The 22,953-nt window shown below is 41.3% G+C and overlaps 1 protein-coding gene across 1 annotated transcript in view; it reads right to left on the bottom strand.

Moving 5' to 3' along the window:
- The window catches only part of EXD1 (exonuclease 3'-5' domain containing 1), a 70,076-nt gene that overhangs the window by 35,926 nt on the left and 11,197 nt on the right, over positions 1-22,953 (bottom strand). The window contains exons 3-5 of the mRNA XM_066344259.1: positions 9,006-9,074; positions 6,759-6,816; positions 5,552-5,679 (exon numbers count right to left, since the gene is read on the bottom strand). Of these exons, the coding sequence (XP_066200356.1) occupies positions 5,552-5,679; positions 6,759-6,816; positions 9,006-9,074 (255 nt within the window). The remainder of the gene's footprint in view (positions 1-5,551; positions 5,680-6,758; positions 6,817-9,005; positions 9,075-22,953) is intronic.

The following is a 22,953-nucleotide window of genomic DNA, read 5'->3' as shown; positions in this document are numbered from 1 at the left end:
GCTCTGCCCTTCTGGGGCCATGCTTGTAACCGAGTTATTTTTAGCACCTGAGGCAGAGGTTCCACAAGGTCATCCTCAGTGCCCAGGGCAATGTGCTTGAACCAATGGAATCAATGGAGCCACTGGCTGTGGGAGGGCAAGAGAGAGAGAAGGGGGAGCAGGAGAGGTGAAGAAGCAGATAATGTCTTCTCCTGTGTACCCTGACCAGGAATTGATTCTAAGACTTCTACACTCTGGGCTGACACTCTACCACTGGGTCAACTGGCTAGGGCCAAGAAATGCACATTTTGAAAGCATGTTCACAATAAAAAAAAATAAGTTTAAAATAAATTAGTCCTGGAAATAGGCCAATATTCACACTTTTGGATTCTCTCAGTCCTGAAAGTTAATTAATTATTTATTTATTTAGTGTAAGGAGGGGAAGCAGAGAGACAGACTCCCACATGTGCCCTGACAGGCCTGCTGGGTGGCCAGCAAGCCCACAAGGGGGCGATGTTCTGCCCATCTGGAGCATTGCTCTGTTGCTTAGCAACTGAGCTCTTCTTAGTGCCTGAGGTAGAGGCCATGACACCATCCTCAGAGCCTAGGCCAACTTGCTCCAACTGAGCTATGGCTGCAGGAGGAGAAGAGAGGGAAGAGAGAAAGAGAGAGAGAGAAGTAAGAGGGAAAGGGTGGAGAAGCAAATGGGTGCTTCTTCTGTGTGCCCTGACTGGGAATCAAATCCAAGACATCCACATGCTGGGCAAATGCTCTACCATTGAGCCAACCGGCCAGGGCTGAAGTTAATTAATTTTTAATTATGTAATTTAAAAGATTATAGGTATAGCCCTAGCCAAGTAGCTTGGTTAGTTAGAGTGTTGCCCTGATGCTCCAGGGCTGCAGGTTTGATCCCCAGTCAGGGCACAAAAAGCAACCGATAAATACATGAATAAGTGAAACAACAAGTCAATCACGCTCTCTCTCTCTCTCTCTCTCTCTCTCTCTCTCTCCTTCCTTCTATCTCTCCCTTCCTCTAAAAATCAATAAATTAAAAAAAAATTTTAAGCTTAAAGGTCTAGTATAACATATAGTTCTTCTTCATCACCCAACCTCTGAAACTGGAGTGGTACAGGACACAGTCTGTGTACCTTTTTTTTATACCCATACTCCCTTTCTTGGTGCTCTAGCTCACCTAGTCTCAAGGCTTTAAATACCATTTATAGACTAACTCTTTAATTTATATATCTCCATCTCAGACTTTTCTTCTCATCTCTAGACTATCATTCAAGCTTATGTTGACAGAAACTAAACTCCTAGTTACCTCCCCCAAACCTTTTCCAACCATAGTCTTTCCCATCTCAGTTTAATAGTAATCCATAGTTGAGGATGCTCAGGCCCAAACCTTGGAAGTTGTCCTTGATTTCTCTTTCCCTCACATCCACATCTGATCTGTCAGCACCTCGTGTATGCTCCACTTCAACATATACCCGAATTCCACCACTTCTTACCGATCAGACTGCCACTGCTAGGGTCCAAGTCCTACCATACACAAATATATTTCATTAGCTTCCTAATGGGTATTCATGGTTATACCCGTGGCTCCTTTCAGTATCTCTCTGTACAGCATTTAGAGCAACCTTGTTAAGATAGAAGTCACATTATGTTACTTTTCTTTCTACTGGGAAATAAAAGTTTTAAAGTAGTATAAAAATATGCAATACTCAGGGATAAATATGGCAAAAAAATGTAAGACATACTGAGAACTACAAAACAATTAAAGATCTAAATAAATAGAAAAATACACTAGATTAATGGATTGGAATACTCAATATTGTTAAGATGGCAATGTTCCCCAATCTATCAATTCAATGCAATCCCAAAAAAAAATCCAGGAGAGTTTTTTTGTAGAAATTAACAAGCTGACTCTAAAGTTTATATGGAAATGCAAAAAAACATAGACTAGCCAAAACAACTTTGAAAAAGAATGAAGTTTAAGAAATAACACCATCTGATTTCAAGTATAAATGAATAGTAAACAAAGAAATGTATTATTGGTGTAAAGATAGAAAAATAGATCAATGTATTAGAATATAGTGTTGAGAAATAAACCTACACATTTATGGACAACTGATTTTTGACAAAGGTGCAAATGTAATTAAAGAATATACAGTATTTTTGCCCTGGCCAGTTGGTTCAGTGGTAGAGCATCGGCCTGGCGTGCAGGAGTCCTGGGTTCGATTCCCGGCCAGGGCACACAGGAGAAGCGCCCATCTGCTTCTCCACCCCTCCTCCTCTCCTTCCTCTCTGTCTCTCTCTTCCCCTCCCGCAGTCGAGGCTCCATTGGAGCAAAGATGGCCCAGGTGCTGAGGATGGCTCTGTGGCCTCTGCCTCAGGCGTTAGAATGGCTCTGATTGTGGCAGAGCGATGCCCCAAGATGGGCAGAGCATAGCCCCCTGGTGGGCGTGCCAGGTGGATCCCGGTCGGGCCCATGTGGGAGTCTGTCTGACTGCCTCCCCGTTTCCAACTTCAGAAAAAATACAAAAACAAAAACAAAAAAAAAGAAAAAAAGAATATACAGTATTTTCAACAAATGGTGCTGGTACAACTGGTATTCATATGCATAAAAAAGGACTTAAAAAAAAAAGACTTGGACCAATACCTCATATCTTATACAAAAATTAACTAAAAATGAATGATAGACCTAAATGCAAACCTAAAACTATGCAACATCTAGAGAAAAACATGGAGAACATCTTTGTGACTTTGAGTTTGGAAAAAATTTCTTAGATAAAACATCAAAAATACAATCTATAAAAATATGGCTAGACCTGTGGTGGTGCAGTGGATAAAGCATCAACCTGGAAACGCTGAGGTTGCCGGTTCAAAACCCTGGGCTCGTCTACGGCCATACCACCCTGAACGCGCCCGATCTCGTCTGATCTCGGAAGCTAAGCAGGGTCGGGCCTGGTTAGTACTTGGATGGGAAAACCCTGGGCTTGCCTGGTCAAGGCACATATGGGAGTTGATGCTTCTTGCTCCTCCCCCTTCTTTCTTTCTCTCCCCTCTCTATCATGAATAAATAAAATCTTAAAAAAATAATTTAAAAAAAAATAAAAAAATATATGGCTAAACTGTAGTTCATCAAAATTTAAGAAGTCTGCTCTTTGAGAGATACTTTAAGAGAATAAAAAGCCAAACCACAGACTTGGAGGAAATATTTGCAAAGCATTCATCTGAGAAAAGATTTGTATCCAGACTATATAAACTCCTAACACTGAATAATAAGAAAATACTTCAGTAAGAAAATAACTAGCCTTGGCCCGTTGGCTCAGCGGTAGAGCACTGGCCCAGCCTGTGGAAGTCCTGGGTTCAATTCCCAGCCAAGGCACACACAGGAGAAGTGCTCATCAGCTTCTCTACCCTTACCCTTCTCCTTTCTCTCTGCTTCTCTCTTCCCCTACTGCAGCCAAGGCTCCATTGGAGCAAAGTTGGCCTGGGCGCTGAGGATGGCTGCATGGCCTCTGCCTCAGGTGCTAGAATAGCTTTGGTTGTAATGGAGCAACACCCCGGATGGACAGAGCATTGCCCCCTGGTGGGCATGCTGGGTGGATCCCAGTCAGGCGCATACGGGAGTCTGTCTCTCTGCCTCCCTACTTCTCACTTCAGAAAATACAAAAAAAAAAAAAAAAAAAAGAAGAAGAAGAAGAAGAAAGAAAAAAAATAACTAAAAACCTGACCAGGTGGTGGCACAGTGGATAAGTGTTGACCTGGGGTACTGGGGACTCAGGTTCAAAACCCTGAGGTTGGCCCTGACTGGTTGGCTCAGTGGTAGTGTATCATTCCAGTGTGTGGATGTCGATTCCTGATCAGGGCACACAGGAGAAGCACCCATCTGCTTTTCCACTCCCCCTCTCACTTCTCTCTCTCTCTCTCTCTCTCTCTCTCTCTCTCTCTCTCTCTCTCTCTCTCCTCCCCCTCCTGCAGCCATGGCTCAATTGGAGCAAGTTGGTCTCAGGCATTGAGGATGGCTCCATGGCCTCTGCTTCAGGTGCTAAGAAGAGCTTGGTTGCTGAGTAACAGGGCAATGCCCCAGATAGAAAGAGCATTGCCCCCAATGAGCTTTTCAGGTGGATCCTGGTCAGGGTGCATGTGGGAGTTTGTCTCTACCTCCCTTCCTCTCACTGAATAAAAAAATAATAATAATAAATTAAATTAAATAAAAAAGAGGAAAAAAAAACCTAGGTCACTAGCTTAAGCACGGGTCACCAGCTTGAGCATGGGATGATAGACATGACCCAATGGTCACTGGCTTGAGCCCACAGGTCAGAGAAGCAATCAGTGAACTACTAAGAGGGCTGCAACTATGAGTTTATGTTTCTCATCTCTCTCCTTTCCTGTCTGCCTCTGTCCCTTTCACAAAAAAAAAAAAAAAAAGAAAGAAAGAAAAGAAAAGAAAAAGAAAATGACTAAAAGATATGAATGGACATTTAGCAAAGACATTCAATGGCAAATAAGTACATGAAAAGATCCTTAGGCCCTGGCTGGATGACTCAGTGAATAGAGCATCAGTCTGGAATATGGATGTCTTAGGTTGGATTCCCTGTCAGAGCACACAGAGAAGTGACCATCTGCTTCTCTCCCCCTCCCTCTATTCCTTTTCTCCCTCTTCCTCCCCTGCAGCCAGTGGCTTGATTGGTTCAATCATCAGCCCTGGGCACTGAGGATAACTTGGTTCATCAGAGCATCAGCCTCAAGTACCAAAAATAGCTTGGTTGATTTGAGCATTGGCCCCAGACGGGGTTGCCAGGTGGATCCCAGTTGGGGTGCATGCAGAAGTCTGTCTCATTATCTCCCTTCCTCTCACTTAAAAAAGAAAAAAAAAGATGCTCAACATCCTTAGCCATTAGGGAAATAATATATCCAAAAAGTCCTCCAGTGGCTTTTCTTCTCACTTCAGAATAAAAGTCGAAGTCTCTTCAATGATCTACAATGTCCTCCATGACCTACTACCCCCACTTCCTCTACGATTCTTCTTGCTCCAGCTACACTGATCTCCTTGCTGCTATGGTAAGATCCTGACATGTTCCTATCTCAGGGCCTTTGTATGTGTTATTTTTTCTAGCTAAAAAATATTTCCCACAGATATTCATACAGCTGCATCCATCACCTCCTCCAGAACATCACTCAAATGTCACCATTTCAGTAAGGCCTGTCCTGGACAGCCTAAATTGTAAAACCATTCTCTCCATGGACTTCAACTCTTTATTCTGTTTTTCTCTCCATAATATTTGGCACTAGCATACTATATATTACCTTCACTTATCTTTATAATTATTTAGTTCTGTTTCCTATACCAGAGCTCAATGATGGCACAGATATCATACCTCAGAATGCCCTATGGCTAGATATAGTGTACACTCAAATATTAAATAAACAAATAAATCATGATATTTTATCTTAATTCTGTCCTGAGAAGCAATGGTTTAGCTAAGCATTCTATAGGTAACCCTGACTCAGGGTTATGCCAACTTGGAAGAGTTCCTAATCACAATAAAGAAAGCCCAGTACTCACCTGACAGACTGTACTTGTGGTCATTCAGGAGAGAGGTGGTTGTTGCCTCAGGGGCAAAAGAAGGAGGCTCATATACATTTAGGTCTTCATCTTTCATTTTATCCATCCTGGTTCTTTCTGTATTTAGACTATACTTACAAAAAAAAACCACTGAAGTAAATTATTCTTGGCTGCTATTGCCATACACAGATTTTACCAATGACAAACTCTAGAACTCCATTTCATAGAGGACTCTTTCATCCAATGCTTATTTCACTTGGATATACCATTTAGAGATGGAAGAAAATATCCATCTATTTCTTCTCATTTCTATTACTTCAGGCCATTTCAGGAATTACCTATCTAGTAATTGGAGTAAAGGCTTTCTATTCTAATGTGTACATTTGGGTAATATCATAATTAAGAAAATTATTCCGTCTGACCAGGCAGTGGCACCGTGGATAGAGCTTTGGGCTGGGAGACAGAGGACCTAGGTTCAAAACTCTGAGGTCGCCAGCTTGAGTGCGGGCTCATCTGGCTTGAGCGCAGGCTCACCAGCTTCAGTGTAGGGTTGTGGATTGAATGTAGGATCACAGGTATGACCCCATGGTCTCTGGCTTGAGCCCAAAGGTCTCTGGATTGAAGCCCAAGGTCGCTGGCTTGAAAAAGGGGTCACTCAGTCTGCTGTAGCCCCCTGGTCAAGGCACATATGAAAGAGCAATCAATGAACAACAAAGGTGATGCAATGAAGAATTGATGCTTCTTTCCTCCCTATCTGTCCCTATCTGTCCCTCTCTCTGTATCTGTCACATACACACACAAAAAAAATTATTCCATCATTCTGACCAGGTGATGGCACAGTGGATAGAGCATTGACCTGGGTCACTGAGGGCCCAGGTTCAAAACCCAAGCTTGTCACCAGCTTGAGCACAGCCTCATCCGTAATGAGCAAGGACTCACCAGCTTAAGCATGGGATCATAGACACGACTCTAGAGTTACCGGCTTAAACCCAAAGGTTGCTGGCTTGAAGCCCAAGGTTGCTGACTTGAGCAAGGGGTCACGGATTCAGCTGGAGCCCCCTGGTCAAGACACATATGAGAAAGCATCAATGAACAACCAAAGTGCCACAACTACAAGTTGATGCTTTTCATCTCTCTCCCTTCCTGTCAGTCTGTCTCTCACTAAAAAAAAAAACAAAAATAAAAAATAAAAATTATTCCATCATACCTAACAGAGGATGCCTTTTCTTCCATGGCACCTTGTTCCACTTCGTCTACTAATTCCACTGCAAAATAAACAAATGGCTTCAAACAGTTTCTGATCTGCAAGCAAGTAACACCCCCATCTGCCCTTACCCACTTTGACTGTATACCACAAACAGTAACTGGAAATGTTAGTCCCTAGAGGCCTTTATATGCTAGCAATAAAATACAGAGGGTCCTCAGGTTACGACACAGTTCTATTCCTATGACAATAACGTAACCCAAATTTTGGTGTAAGTTGAAACATACCCTAGCCTAAGTCACTTACCTATCCTGATTTTTACAGTTGTAAAATCATAACCTAGAACATAAAAACACAACTAAGCCACAGAAAAAGGACATAAATGTAGTATACTGTACACTGTACTGCATATTCTTCTGCTGCACACAACCAAACTAGTTTGCCCACATAGTCCATAAGTATGACGCTAACAGCATAAGCCTAAACACTCATTTCTCAATTTTTTTAAGTTTTTATAGAAGTGAACGTCAAAAACTCAACTCAAAACATCATATGTTGAGACTTGGTAACCCAAGGACCCCCTGTAGAGTAGAAGAGAGAAACTATTCTAAGTACTGAAGACTCCTAATACTTATTTATTTATTTATTTATTTATTTATATTTTTCAATTACAGTTGCCATTTGATATTATATTAGCTTCAGGTGTACTGCATAGTGGTTAGACATTCATATAGCTTATGAAGTGATTGCCCTGATAAGTCTAGTACCTGGCACCATACTTAGTTATTATGGTATTATTGACTATATTCTCCATGCTGTACTTTTTACATCCCGGTGACTATTTTGTAACTGCCAATTTGTACTCCTTCATCTCTTCACCTTTTTTCACCCAGCCCCCACAATCCCCACTCCATCTGGAAACCATCAGTTGGTTCTCTATATCCATTAGGTTTTTTTCTTTTTATGTTGAGAGGCAGGGAGGCAGAGAAACAGGCTCCTACATGTGCCTCAACCAGGATCCACCTGGCAAGTCCAGTAGGGGGCAATGCTGTGCCCATCTGGGGCAGCTGCTCCATTACTCAGCAACCAAGCTATTTCAGCACCTGAGATAAGGCCATGGAGCCATTCTCGGTGCCTGGGGCCAACTTGCTTGAACCATTTGAGCCATGACTGTGGAAGGGAAAGAAAGAGAGAGAGACAGAAAGAGGGAGAGAGAAAAGGAAAGGGAGGGGGCGTAGAGAAGCAGATGGTTGCTTCTCCTGTGTGCCCTGACCAGGAGTCGAACCTGGGACCCCCACATGCTAGGCCAACTTTCTACTGCTGAACCAACAACCCAGGGCTACGTTGTTTCTATTTTGTTTGTTCCTTTATTTCATTTTTTAGACTTCATATGTAAGTGAAATCATATTTGTCTTTCTCTGTCTGACTTATTTTACTTAGCATAATACCCTCTAGGTTCATCCATGTTGTTGCAAATGTAAGATTTCATTCTTTTTTATGTCCAAGTAATATTCTGGTGTGTGTGTGTGTGTGTGTGTGTGTGTGTGTGTGTTTCCTCCCTCTCTCTCTCTCTCTCTCTCTCTCTCTCTCTTTCTCTCTAAATATATATATATGGCTGCTTCCTATGATTCCAAAACCCACAAAGCTCTGAAAACCAAAAAAATCTTTGCAACTCTTTTGGCAGCAAAGCCTAAACTGACATACCACTTATATTCTTATTTTATTCCCCTTAGTACAATTATTTAACCATTTCTCTGTAGAAATGTGTTTTTATTACAGAGTGCTGCCTAGATCTACTTGAGATGTTATGCCATATAAATACTCTTTGTTAGAATTTCCAAAAGTCCAGAACAATTCTGGATTCTGAAACATTTGGCCCCAATGTTTCAGATAAGGAACTGTGAATGTACTATGAATGTGTACTGTTAAATACACTTGCTGAGCAAGACAATTCTTTCTGCTCAGATTTCTAACTCTGCCTGGTGCCTGAGTCTCTAGTAATGAGCACCAGCAATCCTCACATTATAAAACCAAAATGACTAAAATTTTCTAAGACTATTCCACTCATAATATCCACCGAAATAGTACAGGAAGGGTCAATTTTCAAATACCAACTTTCAGAGTTCAAGAATGCAATATTAAAGGCAAGATAACACATCATTTTTCCAAATATTGCAATGAGGCAGTGCAGTGAGTTTACTAATACTGCTAATCCCAATAACAGCATTTCAAGGAACATGAAGCTCTCACCATTGACAATCTCATGCCCAAAAAACATCTTCACTCCTGGGACACTTCGACCAGTCTCCACATTCTTCACTGTTATAGAAAACAATTCAATTGGTTAATAAAAAATATTTCCTAAAACTATAAGAAAATATATCTCTCAAAAGTGCTCAATCTGTGTTTTACAAAAATTCCCAAATTATTTTCCCCAAGGAATGAAAAGTCAATCACAAATTACAAAGCTATAGTCTTGACACAATAAAGAACAGAGGGAACCCCAGAGAAACTAAAAAGGCAGTAGTACATTGAATTTCAACTTCTCCCAAGAATATGCTAAGACCTTTGGGACTAAGGATTATATCTACTTACTATATATATATTTCCACTGATTGTATTCCACCTAACTTCAGACAATTTTTAAAGTGGCTATTTCTAGATTCACACTCTGTTTCATGTCATCCTACATGCTCAAAAATAATTGTTAGGGACAACAGTCCAATTCCTGGCCCAAATACAGGGTTCTCTTCTCTAAGCAGATAGGGGAATTAGAAATTTAGATGTTATATCTACAGCATGGTATCATTTTTCTAGATGGAATTGCTCACAGCAACTGTATATTTATTTCCACATCTCTCAGTAATCCAAAATAATTGAGGTTTACCCTCACTACTCCATATATATTTTTTAATTATTACTTTTAATTTATTGTGTTAATATAAATTCAAGTGTCCCATTCAATATAACACCTTCACCCCCACCCCTATATCCCCTTTTACACCCTCTCTCCCCTTCCCTCTGGGATTTGCTGTCCTGTTATCTTTATTTATGTGTTATGTATATATAATTTCACCAATCCGTTCACCTCTGATCCCATCCTCTCATCCCCCTTCTCTCTGACAGCTGTCCCTCTGCTCCCTGTGACCCCACCTCTGTCTCTATTCCATTCCTCAGTTCACTTTGTTCATTAGATTCCACATATAAGTGAGATCATATGATATTTATCTTTCTCTGCCTGGCTTATTTCACTTAGCATAATAATCTCCAGGTTCATCCATGTCATTGCAAAAAGATTTCCTTCTTTTTCACAGCCTTGTAGTATTCCATTTTGTATATGTACCACTGCTTTTTATTTTTATTTTATTTTATTTTTATTTATTTATTTTTTTTTTTTACAGGCACAGAGAGAGAGTCAGAGAGAGGGATAGACAGGGACAGACAGACAGGAACGGAGAGACACGAGAAGCATCAATCATTAGTTTTTCGTTGCAACAGTTTAGTTGTTCATTGACTGCCCTCTCACATGTGCCTTGACCGCGGGTCTTCAACAGACCGAGTAACCCCTTGCTCAAGCCAGTGACCCTGGGTCTCAGCTGGGGAACCTTTTGCTCAAGCCAGATGAGCCTGCGCTCAAGCTGGCAACCCCGTGGTCTCGAACCTGAGTCCTCTGCATCCCAGTTCAACACTCTATCCACTGAGCCACTGCCTGGTCAGGCTGTACCACTGCTTTTTAATCCACTCGTCCACTGACGGACACTTGGGCTGTTTCCATATCTTGGCCATTGTAAACAATGTTGTAATAAACATGGGGTTGCATATCTTTTGAATCAGTGATTTTTTTATTCTTAGGATATATTCCTAAAAGTGGGATACCTGGGTTAAAAGGCAGTTCCATTTTTAATTTTTTGAGGAAATGCCATAATGTTCTCCACAGTGGCTGCACCAGTCTGCATTCCTATCAGCAGTGCAGAAGGGTTCCCTTTTCTCCACACCCTCCCCAGCACTTACTATGTGTTGTTTTGTTAATTAGCACCATTCTGACAGGTGTGAGGTGATATCTCATTGTGGTTTTAACTTGAATTTCTCTGATGATTAGTGATGTTGAACATTTTTTCATATGCTCATTGGCCATCTGTCCACTAAATATATTCTTACTGAGGGCAAAGATCGCCAACTGTCTATTTCTCAAAGCCAAAGAAATGTTTACAATCTTAACATATTTGGCTCCCATGCATCCTTTGATATTGTTCTCTCCTTTCTTCTCGGCTCACAAAACACTCTTTAATTCTTTCTCTATTAGCTACCTACAACTACTATACTGAGCACTCATTCCAAGCCAGGCACCATGCTAATTGTTTGACTAATTTAATTGTACAGTAGCATAATGAGATAGGCATTTCATTATCTCCATAATGGAGGAATCTAAGGCTCAGAAAGATTAAATAACTTGCTTAAGGTCACACTGCTAGTAAAAGACAGAGTCAGGATTCCAACCCAGGCCTCAGTGATTTTTAAGATGCAACGCTTAACCAGTGTTACACTGTCACCCTAATTTGCTTCCAGTCCCCTTTGCTGCCTCTATTTCTGCTTAACCCTTACACAGTGATAGTCCCCAGGGGTATGTTCTTCTTCCTTTCCCTTCTTCTTGAATAATCACATCAACTTCCTAGCTCTACTGACATCCATTATTTCTCCAGTATGGACTATTTCCCTGAGTTCCACTCACATTTTCAACTGACTAATAACAGAGTTACTGTAAGATTCTCAAAATAAAAATCATTATCTTCTTCCAATAACCAATAAACCTGTTTCTCTTCCCATTACTGTCAATAACAGTATTATACACCTCATCTTCAGAGTCATAAATGTAGAAGTCATTTTCCATTTCTCTTTATCTAATGATTACTTGGTTACATATCTCATCTCCTAAGCATTTATGGAATGTCTTCTCCATTCCTTGCCAAGCCCCATCATTTCTCTTTTATTAAGCTCCTTGATTGTCTGAATACTTATCTATTCTCCTTGCCTCTAGTTTCTTCTACTTTAAAAATCATTTTCATTGTATTACTATTATTTTTTTAAATCAGTGAGTGGAGGGAAGGCCGAGAGACAGACTCCTGCATGCGCCCCGACCAGGGTTGACCCAGCAAGCCCACTAGATGGTGATGCTCTGTTCATCTGGGGCATTGCTCCATTGCTCAGCAACTGAGCTCTTCTTAGCATGTAAGGCAGAGGCCATGGAGCCATCCTCACCACCCAGGGCCAATTTGCTCCAATCGAGCTATGGCTGCAGGATGGGAAGAAAGAGAAAGGGAAAGAAGTGAGAGGCAGAGAGGTGGAGAATCATATGGGCACTTCTCCCGTGTGTCATGACCGGGAATTGAACCCGGGACACCCACACACCAGGCTGACACTATACCACTGAACCAACTGGCCAGGGCTCATTTTTATTTTTCAACTATACCTGACATATATTATTATATTAGTTTCAGGTGTACACCCCAGTGATTAGACATTACATAACTTACTAAGAGATTATCCCCATAGATCTCACACCTGACAACATAGCTATTAAAATATTGACTGCATTCCCTTTGCTGTACTTTATATCCCTATGACTGTTCTGTAACAATATGTACTTCTTAACCCTTTCACCTTTTCACCCATCTCCTCAACCCTCCTCCCATCTGGCAACCACCAAAATGTTGTCTGTATCTATAAAGCTGTTTCTGTTCTGCTTGTTCATTTTGTTTTTTAGATTCAATTGTTGATTAATGTTTTTATTGCCATTTTATTGTTCATATTTTTTATCATTTTCTTTTTCTTCTCTTTCTTAAAGAGGACCCTTTAATATTTCATATAATACCAGTTTGGTGGTAAACTCCTTTAGCTTTTTCTTGTCTGGGAAGCTCTATATATGTCCTTCAATTCTAAATAATAGCTTTGCCAGGTAATCTTGTTTGCAGTTCCTTGCTTTTCATCACTTTGAATATCTCTTGCCAATCCCTTCCAGCCTGCAAAATTTCTGTTGAGAAATCAGCTGACAATCTTTTTGTGTGTGTGTGTGAGACAGAGAGAGGGATAGAAAGGGACAGACAGACAGGAGGGGAGAGAGATGAGAAGCATCAATTCTTTGTTGCAGCACCTCAGTTGTTCATTAATTGCTTTTTCATATGTGCCTTAATCAGGGGGTTACAGCAGAGTGAGTGATCCCTTGATCAAGACAGCAACCTTGGGCTTCAAGCCAGCGACCATCGGGTCATGTCTATGATTCCACGCTCAAACCAGCGACCTTGTGATCAAGCTGGTGAGCCTGTGCTCAAGCCAGATGAGCCCACGCTTAAGCCTGCAACCTCAGGTTTTGAACCTACGACCTCTGCATCCCAGTCTGATGCTTTATCCACTGCGCCACCAACTGGTAAGGCTCAGCTGACGATCTTATAGAAGATCCCTAGTAGTAACTAACTGCTTTTCTCTTGCTGCCTTTAAGATTCTGTCTTTAGCCTGACCGGGCAGTGGCGCAGTGGATAGAGCGTCAGACTGGGATGCAGAAGACCCAGGTTCGAGACCCCGAGGTCGCCAGCTTGAGCGAGGGCTCATCTGGTTTGAGCAAAGGCTCACCGGCTTGAGCCCAGGATCACTGGCTCCAGCAAGGGGTTACTCGGTCTGCTGAAGGCCCGCGGTTGGGGCATGTATGAGAAAGCAATCAATGAACAATTAAGGTGTTGCAATGGGGCAACTAAAGACTGATAATTGATGCTTCTCATCTCTCCCTTCCTGTCTGTCTGTCCCTGTCTATCCCTCTCTGTCTCTGTAAAAAAAAAAAAAAAAAAAAAAAAGATTCTGTCTTTAACCTTTGCATTTTAATAATGATGTGTCTTGGTGTGAGCCTCTTGGGTTCATCTTGATTGGGACTCTCTGCACTTCCTGGACTTGTATGTCTATTTCCTTCACCAGGTTAGGAAAGTTTTCTGTTGTCATTTTTTCAAATAGGTTTTCAATTTCTTGCTCTCTCTTTCTTCCTTCCAGCACCCCCACAATGGAAATGTTGCTATACTTGAAGTCCCACAGGCTCCTCACACTATCCTCATTTTTGTTTGGATTCTTTTCTCTTTGCTGTTATGTTTGGGTGTTTTTTGCTTCCTTATAGTCCAAATCACTGATTTGAGTCTTGGCTTCATTTACTCTTTTGCTGATTCCTTGTAAATTAATCTTCATTTTAGTGTATCTTTCCATCATTTCTTTTTTTTTAATTTTTATTTTTTTTTATTTTTTTTCTGAAGCTGGAAACAGGGAGAGACAGTCAGACAGACTCCCGCATGCGCCCGACCGGGATCCACCCGGCACGCCCACCAGGGGCGACGCTCTGCCCACCAGGGGGCGATGCTCTGCCCATCCTGGGCGTCGCCATGTTGCGACCAGAGCCACTCTAGCGCCTGGGGCAGAGGCCACAGAGCCATCCCCAGCGCCCGGGCCATCTTTGCTCCAATGGAGCCTTGGCTGCGGGAGGGGACGAGAGAGACAGAGAGGAAAGCGCGGCGGAGGGGTGGAGAAGCAAATGGGCGCTTCTCCTGTGTGCCCTGGCCGGGAATCGAACCCGGGTCCTCCGCACGCTAGGCCGACGCTCTACCGCTGAGCCAACCAGCCAGGGCTTTTTTTTTAATTTTTATTATAATTTTATTTTTTTAATGGGGTGACATCAATAAATCAGGATACATTTATTCAAAGATAACATGTCCAGGTTATCTTGTCATTCAATTATGTTGCATACCCATCACCCAAAGTCAGATTGTCCTCTGTCACCTTCTATCTAGTTTTCTTTGTGCCCCTCCCCCTCCGCCTTTCCCTTTCCCTCTCCCCCCTCCCCCCGTAACCACCATACTCTTATCAATGTCTCTTAGTCTCACTTTTATGTCCCACCTATGTATGGAATAATGCAGTTCCTGGTTTTTTCTGATTTACTTATTTCACTTCGTATAATGTTATCAAGATCCCACCATTTTGCTGTAAATGATCCGATGTCATCAGTTCTTATGGCTGAGTAGTATTCCATAGTGTATATGTGCCACATCTTCTTTATCCAGTCATCTATTGACCGGCTTTTTGGTTGTTTCCATGTCCTGGCCACTGTGAACAATGCTGCAATGAACATGGGGCTGCATGTGTCTTTACGTATCAATGTTTCTGAGTTTTGGGGGTATATACCCAGTAGAGGGATTGCTGGGTCATAAGGTAGTTCTATTTTCAGTTTTTTGAGGAACCACCATACTTTCTTCCATAATGGTTGTACTACTTTACATTCCCACCAACAGTGTATGAGGGTTGCTTTTTCTCCACAGCCTCTCCAACATTTGCTATTACCTGTCTTGTTAATAATAGCTAATCTAACAGGTGTGAGGTGGTATCTCATTGCAGTTTTGATTTGCATTTCTCTAATAACTAAAGAAGATGAGCATCTTTTCATATATCTGTTGGCCATTTGTATTTCTTCCTGGGAGAAGTGTCTGTTCATGTCCTCTTCCCATTTTTTTATTGGATTGTTTGTTTGTTGTTGAGTTTTATGAGTTCTTTGTATATTTTGGATATTAGGGGCTTATCTGAGCTGCTGTTTGAAAATATCATTTCCCATTTAGTTGGCTGTTTATTTTGTTATCAGATTCTCTTGCTGAGCAAAAACTTCTTAGTCTGATGTAGTCCCATTCATTAATTTTTTACTTCACTTCTCTTGCCTGTGGAGTCAAATTCATAAAATGCTCTTTAAAACCCAGGTCCATGAGTTTAGTACCTATGTCTTCTTCTATGTACTTAATTGTTTCAGGTCTTATGTTTAGATCTTTGATCCATTTTGAGTTAATTTTAGTACAGGGGGACAAACTGTAGTCCAGTTTCATTCTTTTGCATGTGGCTTTCCAGTTTTCCCAGCACCATTTATTGAAGAGGCTTTCTTTTCTCCATTGTGTGTTGTTGGCCCCTTTATAAAAAATTATTTGACTATAGGCCCTGGCCGGTTGGCTCAGAGGTAGAGCGTTGGCCTGGCATGCGGGGGACCCGGGTTCGATTCCCGGCCAGGGCACATAGGAGAAGCACCCATTTGCTTCTCCACCCCACCCCCCTCCTTCCTCTCTGTCTCTCTTCCCCTCCCGCAGCCAAGGCTCCATTGGAGCAAAGATGGCCCGGGCACTGGGGATGGCTCCTTGGCCTCTGCCCCAGGCGCTAGAGTGGCTCTGGTCGCGGCAGAGCGATGTCCCGGGAGGGGCAGAGCATCACCCCCTGGTGGGCAGAGCGTCGCCCCTGGTGGGCGTGCCGGGTGGATCCCGGTCGGGCGCATGCGGGAGTCTGTCTGACTGTCTCTCCCCGTTTCCAGCTTCAGAAAAATACAAAAAAAAAAAATTATTTGACTATATATATGTGGTTTTATTTCTGGGTTTTCTATTCTGTTCCATTGGTCTGAGTGTCTATTTTTCTGCCAATACCATGCTGTTTTGATTGTCATGGCCCTATAATATAGTTTGAAGTCAGGTATTGTAATGCCCCCAGCTTCATTCTTTTTCTTTAGGATTGCTTTGGCTATTTGGGGTTTTTTATAGTTCCATATAAATCTGATGATTTTTTTGTTCCATTTCTTTAAAAAATGTCATTGAAATTTTTATGGGAATTGCATTAAATTTGTATATTGCTTTGGGTAATATGGCCATCTTGATTATATTTATTCTTCCTAACCAAGAGCAAGGAATATTCTTCCATCTCATTATATCTTTTTCGATTTCCCTTAACAATGGTTTATAGTTGTCATTATATGTCCTTTACATTCTTTGTTATGTTTATTCCTAGGTATTTTTTTTTTGTTGTTGCAATCGTGAAGGGGATTATTCTTTTGAGTTCGTTCTCAAATGTTTCATTGTTGGCATATAGAAAGGCTATTGACTTCTGTATGTTAATTTTGTATCCTGCGACCTTACTGTATTGGCTTATTGTTTCTAGTAGTCTTTTTGTGGATTCTTTGGGGTTTTCGATGTATAGGATCATATCATCTGCAAAAAGTGATACCTTTACTTCTTCTTTTCCGATATGGATGCCTTTTATTTCTTTGTCTTGTCTGATTGCTCTGGCTAGAACCTCTAGTACCACATTAAATAAGAGTGGAGAGAGTAGACAACCCTGTCTTGTTCCTGATTTAAGGGGGAAAGCCTTCAGTTTTGTGCCATTTAATATGATGTTAGCTGATGGTTTATCATATATGGCCTTTATCATGTTGAGATATTTTCCTTCTATACCCATTTTGTTGAGAGTCTTAAACATAAAATTGTGTTGTATTTTATTGAAAGCCTTTTCTGCATCAATTGATAAGATCATGTGGTTTTTGTTCTTTGTTTTGTTGATATGGTGTATTACGTTAACCGTTTTACGTATGTTGAACAATCCTTGAGATTCTGGGATGAATCCCACTTGATCATGATGTATTATTTTTTTAATATGTTGTTGTATTCGATTTACTAGTATTTTGCTTAGTATTTTAGCATCTATATTCATTAGAGATATTGGTCTGTAGTTTTCTTTTTTTGTGCCATCCTTGCCTGGTTTTGGTATGAGACTTATGTTGGCCTCATAAAATGTGTTTGGTAGTATTGCTTCTTCTTCAATTTTTTGGAAGACTTTCAGTAGAATAGGAACCAAGTCTTCTTTGAATGTTTGATAAAATTCGCTGGTATAGCCGTCTGGGCCTGGACTTTTATTTTTGGGGAGGTTTTTAATGGTTTTTTCTATTTCTTCTCTACTAATAGGTCTGTTTAGGCTTTCTGCTTCTTCTTGACTCAGTCTAGGAAGGTTGTATTGTTCTAAGAATTTATCCATTTCTTCTAGGTTGTTGAATTTAGTGGCATAAAGTTTTTCATAGTACTCTACAATAATTCTTTGTATATCTACGGTGTCCGTGGTGATTTCTCCTCTTTCATTTTGGATTTTGTTTATATGAGTTCTTTCTCTTTTTTTCCTTGGTAAGTCTTGCCAAGGGTTTGTCAATTTTGTTGATCTTTTCAAAGAACCAGCTCCTTGTTCTATTAATTTTTTCTATAGTTTTTCTGTTCTCTATTTCATTTATTTCTGCTCTGATTTTTATTATCTCCTTTCTTCGGGTGTTTTTGGGTTGTCTTTGTTCTTCTTTTTCTAGTTCCTTAAGGTGTGAAGTTAAGTGGTTCACTTGGGCTCTCTCTTGTTTGTTCATATATGCCTGAAGTGATATGAACTTCCCTCTTATCACTGCTTTTGCTGCATCCCATAGATTCTGATATGTCGTATTGTCATTTTCATTTGTCTGCATATATCTTTTGATCTCTGCACTTATTTCTTCTTTGACCCATTCATTTTTTAAAAGTATGTTGTTTAGTTTCCACATTTTTGTGGGATTTTTTTCCTCTTTTTTGCAGTTGAATTCTAGTTTCAAGGCTTTATGATCAGAAAATATGCTTGGTACAACTTCGATTTTTCTGAATTTGCTGATGTTGTTTTTGTGGCCCAAAATATGGTCAATTCTTGAGAATGATCCATGTACACTGGAGAAAAATGTATACTCAGTCACTTTGGGATGAAATGTCCTGTAGATGTCTATCATATCCAGGTGCTCTAGTGTTTTGTTTAAGGCCACTATATCTTTGTTGATTCTCTGTTTGGATGACCGATCTAGAGCCATCAGCGGTGTATTGAGGTCTCCAAGTATGATTGTATTTTTGTCAGTTTTTGTTTTAAGGTCAATAAGTAGCTGTCTTATATATTTTGGTGCTCCTTGGTTTGGTGCATATATATTAAGAATTGTTATGTCTTCTTGATTCAGTGTCCCCTTAGCCATTATGAAATGGCCATTTTTGTCTCTGAGTACTTTTGCTATCTTGTAATCAGCATTATCAGATATGAGTATTGCTATGCCTGCTTTTTTTTGGATGTTATTTGCTTGGAGTATTGTTTTCCAGCCTTTCACTTTGAATTTGTTTTTATCCTTGTTACTTAGATGAGTTTCTTGTAGGCAGCATACAGTTGGGTTTTCTTTTTTAATCCATTCTGCTACTCTGTGCCTTTTTATAAATTTTTTTTTCTTTATTTATTTTTCTGAAGCTGGAAACGAGGAGAGACAGTCAGACAGACTCCCGCATGCGCCCGACCGGGATCCACCCGGCACGCCCACCAGGGGCGACGCTCTGCCCACCAGGGGGCGATGCTCTGCCCCTCCGGGGCGTCGCACTGCCGCGACCAGAGCCACTCTAGCGCCTGGGGCAGAGGCCAAGGAGCCATCCCCAGCGCCCGGGCCATCTTTTGCTCCAGTGGAGCCTTGGCTGCGGGAGGGGAAGAGAGAGACAGAGAGGAAGGAGGGGGTGGGGGTGGAGAAGCAAATGGACGCTTCTCCTATGTGCCCTGGCCGGGAATCGAACCCAGGTCCCCCACACGCCAGGCCGACGCTCTACCACTGAGCCAACCGGCCAGGGCCTACTCTGTGCCTTTTTATTGGTGAGTTTAATCCGTTTACATTTAGTGTAATTATTGACACTTGTGAGTTCCCTATTGCCATTTTATAGATTGCTTTCTGTTAGTTTTGTGTCTTGTTTGATCCTTCTCTTTCATCTTTCTATCTTTTGTTTTTATTTGGTTGTATTCCATACATCTTTCCTCTGTTGCTATCTTTTTTAAATCATGTGCTTCTGTGGTGGTTTTTTCAATGGTGGTTACCTTTAAGTAATGAAAAGGGTTCCTACCCTGTTCATTGTAGTGCACTATTTTGTGAGTACTTTTGCACTCCATCGTCCTTTGCTACTATTAATCTCCATCCTCTCCTCCCCCTTTCTTTTTGTTGTTGTCACAGTTTAAATTTGGTTTTATTGTGTTCTTCTTGGAGCTTTTACTTGTGGCTTTGTTTTTTTTTTGTTCTTTGTATCTGATTGGAGAACCCCCTTTAGTAATTCCTGGAGTGGGGGTTTTCTGATGATAAATTCCCTCATCTTTTCTGTATCTGTGAATGTATTTATTTCTCCTTCATATTTGAAGGATAGCTTTGATGGGTATAGTATTCATGGCTGAAAGTTCTTCTCTTTCAGGACTTTAAATATTGGGGTCTACTCTCTTCTAGCTTGTAGAGTTTCTGTTGAGAAATCAGATGATAATCTAATGGGCCTTCCTTTATATGTTGTATTCTTCTTTTCCCTGGCTGCCTTGAGAATTTTTTCTTTGCCATTGGTTTGTGCCAATTTCATTATGATGTGCCTTGGAGTAGGTTTGTTGGGGTTAAGAAAACTCGGAGTTCTGTTTGCTTCTTGAATTTGAGGCTTTAGTTCTTTCCACAGGCTTGGGAAGTTCTCATCTATTATTTGTTTGAGTATGTTCTTCATTCCATTTTCTCTCTCTTCTCCCTCTGATATACCTATTATTCTTATGTTATTCTTTTTGATGGAGTCAGATAATTCCTGTAGGGCTATCTCATTTTTTTTAATTTTTGAGTCTCTTTCTTCTTCTCTCTGTTGTGCCTCAAGTTGCTTGTCTTCTATTTCACTAATCCTACCTTCTATCTGGCCTGTTCTATTAGCTAAGCTTGTTACCTCGTTTTTCAGCTCGTGTATTGAGTTTTCATCTCTGTTTGATTTGTTTTTATAGTTTCAATTTCCTTGGAAATATATTCTTTGTGTTCATTGAGTTATTTTCTGAGCTCCCTAAATTGCCTTTCTGTGTTTTCTTGTATATCTCTGAGTATTTTTAGGATTTCTATTTTAAATTCTCTGTCATTTAACTCCAAGGTTTCCAATATATTAAATTTTTTCTCCATAGATTTTTCCTCATCTATCTGTTACCTCTCTTTCTTTTGTATCCATGATATTTGATTTTCTCTTCCTTAATGGCATCTGAGGGTGGTTCTGTCGATAGTATTAATGAGATTTAATAAAGAATAAAAAGTTAAAAAAAAAATAAAAATAAAAAATCGAAGTTTTTTTTAAAAAAAATAATTAAATAAAGAAAAATAAAATAAATTTTTTAAAAAAGGAAATTATTCCCCCTCTCCTTTTTTCCTCTCCTCTCCTCTCCTCTCCCCTCTTTCTTAAGAAAATCTTGTGGTGAACTGTGAGTTATATTGTACTAAATAGAACAAACAATGCCTGTACTGGAGGGCCTGAATTTGGGAGAAGTAATAAAGGGGCAAAAAAAAAAAAAACACAAAAAACAACAACAACAACAAAAAAAAAAAAACAGAAAAAAAAGGGAGTATGGACCCACAAAAAGCAAATAAGGAAAAAATTTGGGTCAAGAATAAAATGATTTGCTTTTAGGTGTTGGTTGACTAAGAGTTATGATGAGTGGAATAAGAGGGAAACAGGAAAATGGGGGGACAAATTAAAAAATTACTATTGTATTTTGTGGAACAAGAATTAGATAAAATGGAGAGCCAGGGATGGGAGCACTGCTAGTGAGTTAAAAAGGTGAAGTAAAAACCCCCCAAAATCCACAAACGTAAGTTTGAGTCCCAGATAAGATAATTTGTTCGTTATTGAGGTTTGAATGAGAGGAGACGTAAAGGAGAAAGAAAGAAACTAATATAGAGGGAGAAAAAAAACAGAGAGAGAGAAAAGAGGGTACCACTAAAAGAAGAAAAAAGAAAAAAGAGGAGAGAGAGAGAGAGAGTTAAGGGTTTTGGAGTGCAACCCTCATAGAGAGAAAGGAAGAGGAAAGAAAAGATAATGGGAGATGTAACACTTATGGGTAGTGTAGTTCAAGGAGAGGAGAGAGTAAGACTGGCAGATAGTTAAATGACCAGATTGGAGGAGGAAAAAAAAGAAAAAAAAATCAAGAATGAAGATAAGAGAAAGAAACGAACAAATATAATAAAATGGGATAGGTTATAAAGTCTGCAGATTATTCTTGATTTTGAGAGGTTATCTTCTTGCTTTTTCTTTTCTCTCCCTCTTCCTGGTCGGTGACTCTGTACCCCGGGTTCTGCCCCTTTGGCACGCTCAGGTAGAGGTTTGCAGTTGATAAGTCTCTATGGCAATGTCATGTATTGTGCTTCAGTCTCGTTGGCAGTCGAGGCTCATTAGCATTTATAGGATCCAACAGTGAGAGAGTCCATGTTCCTGGAGCCTCTCTCCTAGTCTTTCCTTCCTCAATTAGTAGCCTGATAATCCAGCTATGGGGTTGCTGCTGCCTCTGCCTGGATAGTTAGAGGCTCAAAGAGCTGGCCACTCCCCACTCTATTCCCACTCAGCACAGGGCTCTGGATAAGGCTCAGTCAGTCAGAGCTGCTAGCATAATCAAGCAGGGCTTCCGCCCACTCAAAGACCTCTGGCTCTGCCACTCTGTCCGGTAACACGGGTGGGCACCCACTCTTGGGGCGCTTGGAGGAAACTCTCACTCACTATCTGCACGCGCAGACCAGGATATCAGGCCGGAAGTCTCACCCTCCGAGTGAAACTCCTGCCCGCACGGAAAAGTTGCAGTGTTGGAATTGGCTCTCGCTCCCTCCCCGTGCGCGGCTCCCTCAGGGCGCTGGGGCGGCTCGAGATTCCGCTTTTGGCCCACACAAAGGCCCCTGGCTTTGCCCCTCTGTGGGATAACACGGGCGCACACTGCCGAGGCACTCGGAGGAATCTCTCGCTATCTGTGCGCAGACCAGGATATCAGGCTGGCCGCCTCACCCTCTGAGTGAAACCCCTCCCGCACGGAAAAGTTACAGCGTTGGAATTGGCTCTCACTCCCTCCCCGTGAGCGGCTCCCTCAGGGTGCTGGGGCGGCCTGGAGATTCCGCTTTTGGCCCACACAAAGGCTCTGACTCTGCCTCTCTGTGGGATAACACGAGCGCCCACTCCCGGGGCTTTGGAAGGAATCTCTCGCCCACTATCTGCGCGCGCCGACCAGAAGATCGGGGAAAATGGCTTCCCCGCTTGTCTTTCTTTGTCTGGGTTTGGCGTGAGTCTTAGCTTGTATTGACTGGGTTGCCACACGCACAGTTTTTCCTCGGCTTGGATCTCCATGCTACAGCCTGGTTCGGCCGTTTGTGCCGCGGCCTGGATCTATTCACCCCCTTTACCCGCCTCAGTTTCTATATTCTCAGTTCCCAGTCAAAACCGCCCAGTTAAGGTTAGTGAGGAAAGCAGAGCATTTCTTACTCCCTATTTCCTTCGGGGTTTGATTATATTTAGCCAATTTTTCGCTCGACCATACCTTCGGG

This window comes from Saccopteryx leptura, chromosome 6 (genome assembly GCF_036850995.1).
Source record: "Saccopteryx leptura isolate mSacLep1 chromosome 6, mSacLep1_pri_phased_curated, whole genome shotgun sequence".
Lineage (NCBI taxonomy): Eukaryota > Metazoa > Chordata > Mammalia > Chiroptera > Emballonuridae > Saccopteryx > Saccopteryx leptura.
The sequence above is the reverse complement of the archived record's forward strand: the minus strand, read 5'-3'. Positions and strand labels throughout refer to the sequence as shown.